Source organism: Poecilia reticulata, linkage group LG16 (genome assembly GCF_000633615.1).
Source record: "Poecilia reticulata strain Guanapo linkage group LG16, Guppy_female_1.0+MT, whole genome shotgun sequence".
Classification (NCBI taxonomy): Eukaryota; Metazoa; Chordata; class Actinopteri; order Cyprinodontiformes; family Poeciliidae; genus Poecilia; species Poecilia reticulata.
The window spans coordinates 31426115-31434686 of NC_024346.1; the positions used below are offsets into that span (position 1 = coordinate 31426115).

General features: G+C 39.5%; 1 protein-coding gene across 5 annotated transcripts in view; it reads left to right on the plus strand.

Annotated features, from left to right (window-relative positions):
* Positions 1–1525: 1525 nt before the first annotated feature.
* Positions 1526–8572, plus strand: part of adcy3a (adenylate cyclase 3a) — a 59891-nt gene continuing 52844 nt past the window's right edge. For 3 of the 5 annotated variants that reach the window (XM_008432793.2, XM_008432797.2, XM_008432798.2), the window contains exons 1-2: positions 1526–3498; positions 5575–5724. In XM_008432793.2, coding sequence (XP_008431015.1) covers positions 2824–3498; positions 5575–5724 — 825 coding nt within the window. In that variant the 5' untranslated portion in view covers positions 1526–2823. The remainder of the gene's footprint in view (positions 3499–5574; positions 5725–8572) is intronic. The other 2 variants (XM_008432794.2, XM_008432796.2) reach the window with 2 other exon arrangements.

Genomic DNA, 8572 nt, shown 5'->3' on the forward strand with positions numbered 1-8572 from the left:
GATATGTGGAGTCCCTCTGAATAACATCCATGTGAGCAAGGGCACCTTAATGGGGTTTTCTTTAAATGTAAGTTTTTATAAAAAAAAAAAGAAAATACTGAATTTTTATTGTGCGTGCAATGGATGAATAAAATACAATAATTTCTTCCAATTTTGGTCATGATTAGCGGGAAAATGAAGATGTATCAGCATCCATCAAGGCAGGTGATAAACTAAATTTTCAGAAATTAAAAGTGCATCAGCTGAACCTTCACATACCTGCTACTCCATGACAACAAGAGGCACATGTAGCTTCTCTGAAGCCTGTAACTATTCCTTGTAAAGAGCTAACTGCTGCAGTGGCTGCTGGCAGGATGCTCAAGTTATTGAGGACGGAGTAATAAATGGACCTGTCTAATCTTAAACTTCTAACCATGTCTTTTGGACAGACAGCTCTTCTGTTTTGAAGTACGGTAAAAATTAGACTTCTAGATTCAAAATCTTTGTAGCAAACAGAGTCAGATATGTATAAACTGCGCAATGCATCTTAATGAATGTATGTAAATACTCCAAGAAACCATGCAGAGTTAAGCTGTGGGGTTGCAGAGGTTCAGACACTTAAAATCTGATGAATGGCTTTCTGGTCCAGACTTCTTGTGTGAACCTGAGAACAGATGGCTAAAAATCCCTGAGATCTTGAAATCCTGATGTCAAAATAGTGGTGATGAATTTTACTCAAGCTAAGACAAGATAGTCCGGTAGAGAGGCTTTTTAACTACTTTTCTTTATGACTTGGCCTTAAGAAGGCTGCTAGCGGCTTCTCAAGTGTAACACCTTGTTGCTGTTTTTGTCACATCGAAAACTGTTAAGAGAAACTTTCTGAACTACATCTAAGTGCTGAGCACCTGGAGAAAGAACTAGTTGTCAAGAGGAAAGATGACAAAGCTCAAGTACCAAAGAGTTTTCTATGCTTAGAAGATATGGTTTAGATATGGTAATAAATAGAGGTATTTATTACAGTTTGAAATTAATATCTGTAACGTAGCCAGATGTGAAAAAAAGTGATGTGCTGTGAATACTTTTCTGATGCACCATAGTGCAGAAGTTTATTGTTTTGGTGTTATCTAATTTTAAATGTCTCATCTTTAGCAGAAAAGTGTATGTACAAAATAATCCTTATCAAAAATAAAGGCTCAACATCATCACTGTGTCTGTAGTAAATATATGTAGTGGATCTAATGACTGACATGAATAAATTTGTCAGTAAGATAAGCTGATTGAATATTAACGTATATATACCGATGCATTAAGTAATTTAGAATTTGAAAAGTTCGTTCAGTAAATCAATTCACTAAATCATTACATATAGACTGGCCTTTTAACGACTTTATTCCTTTTGATTATTTTTCACTTGCAGTTAAAGCACTTTTAATCTGACAAATGAGCTTCATCAGAACATATTTAAATGTATTAAATATGAGTGTTTGAATTTACATTTTCGAGTGACTAGGACGTCATGTTAGAGGGAGGAGCCCTCTAACCCGTACCAAGATGGCGATGGTATTGCCGCATCGTTCGTATCAACAGCAGTAGTCAAGGCGACATCATCATGTACATCTTTGACTGCTACTGGTTTTCCGTTTTCTGCTGAGAACACAGATGCGGTGCTAAGTCAGGGTGACTCTCTATTTTACGTTTATTTTCTCTCACTGAGTTATTTATTTTTGATGAAAAATATTCCCTCCTTATGGCTGTGTTATTGTAAACTGCAGCATTTCAAGAGGACTGCGAGAAGCCTCGTTATTCTAATGGTAATTATATTTAGCACAAACAATGAGACGTAATCTGGCGTTATTGAAGGTAAGTGGAAGTAGGAGGACATATGATTTGCATAATTTTCCAAACATCCAGAACAGTTTATAGAAATGAAATGTGTCCTGCATTGTCGGTTAATGGAAACATGCAATAAGGATTGGAGAATAAGGGGATGAAGGAGAAATCCTAGTCAGAGGAGTGTGTGTAATATGTACATGTTTTAATTGAGTGGCTTTTGCAACCGAAGATGGGGTTGCCTGTCGATAAGCAGTGAAAAAAGTAATGTATAGACTGTAGGTATGTAAGAATAGAATGTTAGATTGTAGACGTGCTTCCACAACATACCTGTGTGAGCGAGCAAACATGTTGCTATGCAGGCCAACATCCACATGTTGTCTATATATATAAAATCACTTGCAAGACAGATACTTTATTCTATCTATCTATCTATCTATCTATCTATCTATCTATCTATCTATCTATCTATCTATCTATCTATCTATCTATCTATCTATCTATCTATCTATCTATCTATCTATCTATAGACACTCTATGCTACAGCTAATGTTGGATGGGTATAAATATTTATGTGCTAAACTTTCTATCTGTATTCAGACATGGAAAGATGAAGAAGGAAACTATTCAGAGAAATGATGGAGAAACAAATTCTTCAAAAATAGACAAATATGGGATATAGCAGAAAGTCACATGTTGTTGATGAACTTTAAAGCATCTAATCAGTATTGATTCATCTTTCTGATAAAGGATAGATCTACCCTGTGCTGGTTACAGAACATTGATTGACTGCATTGGACTAAGAGGACATCAGTGCTGTGATGAAACAATACGTCTCTCCAGTGCCGTTGTAAATTATGAGAACAGTCGATTGTGTGTTCTCAGAAGAATCAAGACTACGCTGCAAAGAGAAAAGTGATACATTATTTTTATATTAATCCACTGCTGCAGGACAACATGCCTTATATTCTTTGATTAAAACAAGACTGAAAATTTTGATTCAGAGTTTTCACCATGCCTCGCAATCAAGCTTTTTCTGAACCAGAGTACTCTGTGGAGTATTCGGCAGACTGCTCTGTGACATTGCCCTCTGATCCGGGGCAGGCTGTTGGGCGAACACACGAGGTTACAGTTCGAAATTCTGGATCCTGCCTTTGCCTGCCACGGTTTATGCGCCTGACATTTGCACCAGAGTCGTTGGAGAATCTCTACCAGACCTACTTCAGAAGGCAGAGACATGAAACACTTTTGGTGCTGGTTGTGTTTGCTGCTCTTTTTGATAGTTACATCCTCATCATGTGTGCAGTGGTTTATACCTCTGAAAAACTTGCATCTGTTTCTGTGGCAACTGTGGGATTGGCAGGAGATATTCTTCTCTACCTGCTGTGCCGCTTTGGGTTGTTACCAGACCGGATCTCAAGGCGTTTTGTGCCCTATTCCCTCTGGGTCCTTATCGCATTACAGATATTTTGCCACTTGGGTCTAAACTACGCTCGTTTCCACCAGGCTAGTGACACAGTGGGTTGGCAGGCCTTCTTCAGCTTTTCTTTTTTCCTTACTCTGCCTTTGAGACTAACACCCATTGTGCTCATCACTACTGTATCCTGTGGGGTTCACACCCTGGTTCTTGGAGTCACCATTGCTCAGCAGCAGCAGGAGAACATCCATGGCTCAGCGCTCGCCAGACAGGTAACACTTGAGGGGGGAAGATGGGTCAGTGAGATTGTCTCACACTAGTGTTTCTCAATTGTGGCTCTTATGTTCTTGTGTAATTGTTTTAGATGTGTCTCTCTGTTGTAGAACAATTGACTCAAATGATTGCATGACCTCCTCTGCATGCATTTGATTGCATGTAGAGGAAACACCTAAAACATGCAAGGCAGTTGTCCCCGAGGACAGGAATTGAAAAAAACTGTCATAAACTAACCTGGGTTAATAAATGTTCTTCAGTGATAGACAGGAATGAACTTTTGTGCAGAAATAATTACAGTGTTCTTCTGTAATTTCTGTGAGCATACTTAAAATGTGAAGCTTATAATTTGCGATGATTAGATTTAGTTACATGGGTTTTTGTGACAAACATGACCTACACCAGCTTTTCCATGCAGAGTTGTGGGGGTGCTGGTGCCTGTTTCCAGAAGCTCTGTCCAGTTTGAGTAACCAGATTCAAAAGTGGCAGAAGTATCCCAAGATATAATCCTTAGTTGAGGTCAGAAACAGGCCACGGTCATAAACAATAGGTCAAGGCAAAGCAAGAAGAAACTCTAGACAGGCTCTCAGGCATTATACAATCTAGCAGAAAATGTCTGGCTGGAAAGAACATATTTAGGTGGAGACATGGGAGAGAGGCAGCAGGCAATAGTCAGACACAGGTACACATGATGGGAGTAATAGTGGAAAATAAGTTGTAAGGGTTGTCATCTTTCAGAAATAAAAATAAGTAACATCTGCCACTGCTTCTTGGGGGCCAGAGCTATTCAACTCTAACTCGGTAGAGTTCCCTGACCTGTGGTACGCTTTATTTTATGTCTGTGTTTTTTGTAAAGGAGTGATCAAGAAACTAATTAGTCATACACAGAGGTGGGAAGTGAACCAACGCTCTGGTTTGGCTCACAGTGTAAGTTGTAGTATTAGCTGGATTCACCTGGCTTTCTGAAACTGAAAACCCAGGATATGCACATTCCTACCCTTGAACTTACTCTGAGTTGGCACTTAACCCGCTTTCTGAAACAGGGCCAGATGGCTGAGGTGATTTTGGAGACAAACAAAACTTGGTTAACAAGCACAAGCCCACGTATATTTATCTTCTTGATGAAAATGTGATTGTATAATAGACACATTAATAATTTGAAATAAACTGGAACAAAAAATGATAAATGTGTGTAGCAATGGGAGAAGCCAGGTAGCAAATCTGGAAACAAGTTGGTAAAGTTGGGAATTGCTCCAGAGGCAGCCCGAGGTATTTCTTAAATCTCAAATGATTTGTTTTAATTTGAATCATCATTTGGTCACTAAGATTAGAGAGAAACAGTATTTGTTTTAACAATGTTTCATTTAGACATTTTCAAGAGTAAAGTGTGATCTGTGAATTTTCCACTCAGCTGTCCACACCTTAATTAAACATAGCTAAATCTGAAACTTATTTATGAACTTTATACCTTACAGTTTAACCATTGAAAGTATTGCCATTAAACACTGTTTATAGAAACAACACTTGTCCAGGCTACTTCCAGTCTATGAGCTGCTGATCTTCAGAGTTTCTGCAGCTGCTTCAGGAGTCACCATTGTTGTCGTCTTCGCTCCTGGTCAGCTCTGGTGTCAACTGTGGCAACTTATTTTTTGTATTCTGCCAGGATTGAAAATGTTATAGACAGATTTAACACAGATTATAGCATTAATACCCTGTTCACTAGTTAGTTAACTATATTGTAACGTGATATTGGAGGGAGCTTCGCCACATTGACTGACATACTTTACTTCTCTATCTCATAATATGCACATAAACAAAAACTGTTTATGTGCATAAACAGTTCATTGGTTGAGTGTCCAGATATTTTCTGTTTTGTTGGTCTTGAAGCCATGGGTCTGCTACGCATTGCGCAAACAAACGATCTTGGTATACTAAGACAGCGTGGATCACTTCTGGTTCAGACTTGTGGGAACTATGTATAGGGCTTCTTGTAGTCAAATAGTTCATAAATACATGTATATTCTCATCTCATCCTGAGTTCTAATTTTGAATCTCTCTTCATGTTTGTTTTCAAGCTACTGGCCAACATTGTGATCTATATTTGTGCCATCACCGTGGGTGTCACATCGTACTACATGGCTGACCGGAAGCATCGAAAGGCTTTTCTGGAAGCAAGACAGTCACTGGAGGTTAAACTTAACCTAGAAGAGCAAAGCCAGCAACAGGTCAGAAGACCTATAGACCCTTTGCATGCTATCGTTTACCTCTGGAAATTTTGCATATGGCACAACACTGGAGGGAAAAAAAGACTGTTGTTTTACATGCCATCCATAGCCACGCTGCTGTGGTACAATAATTCCCTTAGCAAAATGAAACTGAAGATGTTGGTATTATTAATTCAGTGCAGCGCCACAGCAATGGGAAAAAGAACTTGGAAAAACTTTTGAAGAATGATTCAAAACCACTCGTATTTTTGTTGTTCTCTGTGTCGGCTACAATCCACACAGACTTGTTGCCATAGCAACTGATTGACAACAACGCCACTAATGTATCAGGATTCAATACCAAAAAAGACTTTGTCATGATTTGCGGTTGGTGATGGTGAGGATGAACGCAACGAGTCCAGGCTGACATAATTAGAAGATGATAGGTTTAATGCTGAATCTGAGAAACAAAATCCAAACACTGGCAACACAGGGAAACTGGAGGCTTAGGCACACAGACAGGAACGACAGCATTGACACGACGACATCTGACATTAGATGAGGACCCGACAAGAGACAGAGACAACAGGTGGACTTAAATACACTGGAGGTAATCAGGGAAACTAGACACAGCTGGGAAACAATCAAGGTGAGAACAGGACAACACAGAGACTCACTGGACAAGGAAACCAGAAATAAACACACAGAAAACTCAAATCCTCACAGACTTAAACATTTCCTACACAAAGGACAGAACATTCAGTATTATGTTTTTAGGCTTGATGTTTATTTTGCAATCATTAATAAGTAATCTTTGTGGTAGATTATCATCTAGTTAGCTGCTATTAGCTAGTCTAAGATGATTAGCCCATTTAAACACCTGCTCTACTGATGATCTGTCAGAGTTTGTGTGTTTTTTTGTTTTGTAACTGAACCAAAACACACAGAATTTCACATCACATCTACATGCTACGGTGCGGATCTTGTGCACATGACCTCATTCTGCAAGGGGTCTATCGTAAATATTTTACTGTAATAAGTGGGACAGTCAAATCAAAATCAAATCAAGTTGTATTTGTATAGCACATTTCAGCAACAAAGCATTTCAAAGTGCTTTTTGTCATCCATCCATCCATTTTCTAACACCTTTGTCCCTAGTGGCTTCAGGAGGGGTGCTGATGCCGATATCCAGCTAACATTCCGGGCCCATCCTGAAAGCAACAATTTTGAGAGACAGGGGTCACCCTGGACAGGTCACAAGTCTGTCGTAGGGCAACACAGAGACAGACAGGACAAACAACCATGTACACACACCTAGGGAGAATTTGGAGAGACCAATTAACATAACAGTCATGTTTTTGGACTGTTGGAGGAAACCGGAGTACCTGGAGAGAACCCACCATGCACAGGGAGAACATGCAAACTCCATGCAGAAAGACCGGGGATGGGAATCGAACCCAGAACCTTCTTGCTGCAAAGCAACAGCTCTACCAACTGCACCAATGTGCAGCCCATTTTATGTCATAAAAACACAAAAATACAAAGTTATACAAACACACAGTCAACAACTGAAACACTATATGCAGATCAGAAATCAGAAGACATGAGGGGTCTGGAAGGTTGATACAACACCAGCGCGTCTTTAGTGTATTGTGATGCTGAGCCGTTCAGTGATTTATAAACTAACATCAGTATTTTAAAGTCTATTCTCTGAGCTACAGGGAGCCAGAGGAGGGACTTTAAAACTGGTGTTATGTCTCTATCTTTCTGGTTTTAGTAGAACCCGAGCAGCAGCTTCTGGATCAGCTGCAGCTGTTTGATTGATTTATTAGTCAGACCTGTGAAGACGCTGTTGCAGTAATCAATGCGGCTAAAGATAAACGCATGGATGAGCTTCTCTAGATCGTGCTGAGACATCAGTCCTCTAATCCTGGAGATGTTCTTCAGGTGATAGAAGGCTGACTTTATGACTGTCTTAATGTGGTTCTGAAGGTTCAGGTCAGAGTCCATCACTACTCCCAGGTTTCAGGCCTGATCGCTGGTTTTTAGTTGTAATAACTGAAGTGTGTTGCCTACATCGTTTCTCTTTAGGTCCAAAGATAATAACCTCTTTAACAATAACCAGTTTTGTTTCTGTTCAGCTGGAGAAAGTTATGGCACATCCACACATTTATCTGTACTAAGCATCTGTTCAGTGATTGGATGGGTTCAGAGCCTCCTTGTGACATCGTGATGTAAAGCTGTGTAGTTATGGTAACGAATCCTATTTGCTGTTATGACCTGAGCTAGTGGGAGCATATAAATATTGAATAAGAATGGTCCTAGGATTGAACCTTGGGGTTCCCCACATCTGACTTCTGTCCGCTTCAATGAGAAGTTTCCTATTGAAACAAAGAAATCCCAGTTCTTTATGTAAGATTTGAACCAGTTGCATACTGGACCAGAGAGTCCTTCAAAAGTCTTATGAGCCTGTCAAGTGCTGCAAATAAAGCTCAACCATCATTAAGGTTTTTGTTTTATGATTTCAGCAAAGAACGTTTCCCTTGCATGTTTTAGTGTTGAGTGATAGCTATGCAGTCTTTCTTTATAGATCTCATAATAAACATGAAGTTGAGTTTTACACCATTTCCATTCGGTCCTACGGCAAAGTTGTCTTGCAGATCTAACTGTTTGTGCATTTCTCCATGGAAACTTGTTCCTACCAGACACAACCTTCATTTCAGTGGGAGCAGTAAAATCAATGGTACCTGAAATTTTAGAATGTAAATTATCTACCAACTCAGCTACATGGTTACAGCTTAATCTAGTCGACGCCCGCCATGTGGCGGGCATGACGTCATGCATTTAAAAGGCTTCCGTATAAAAAAAA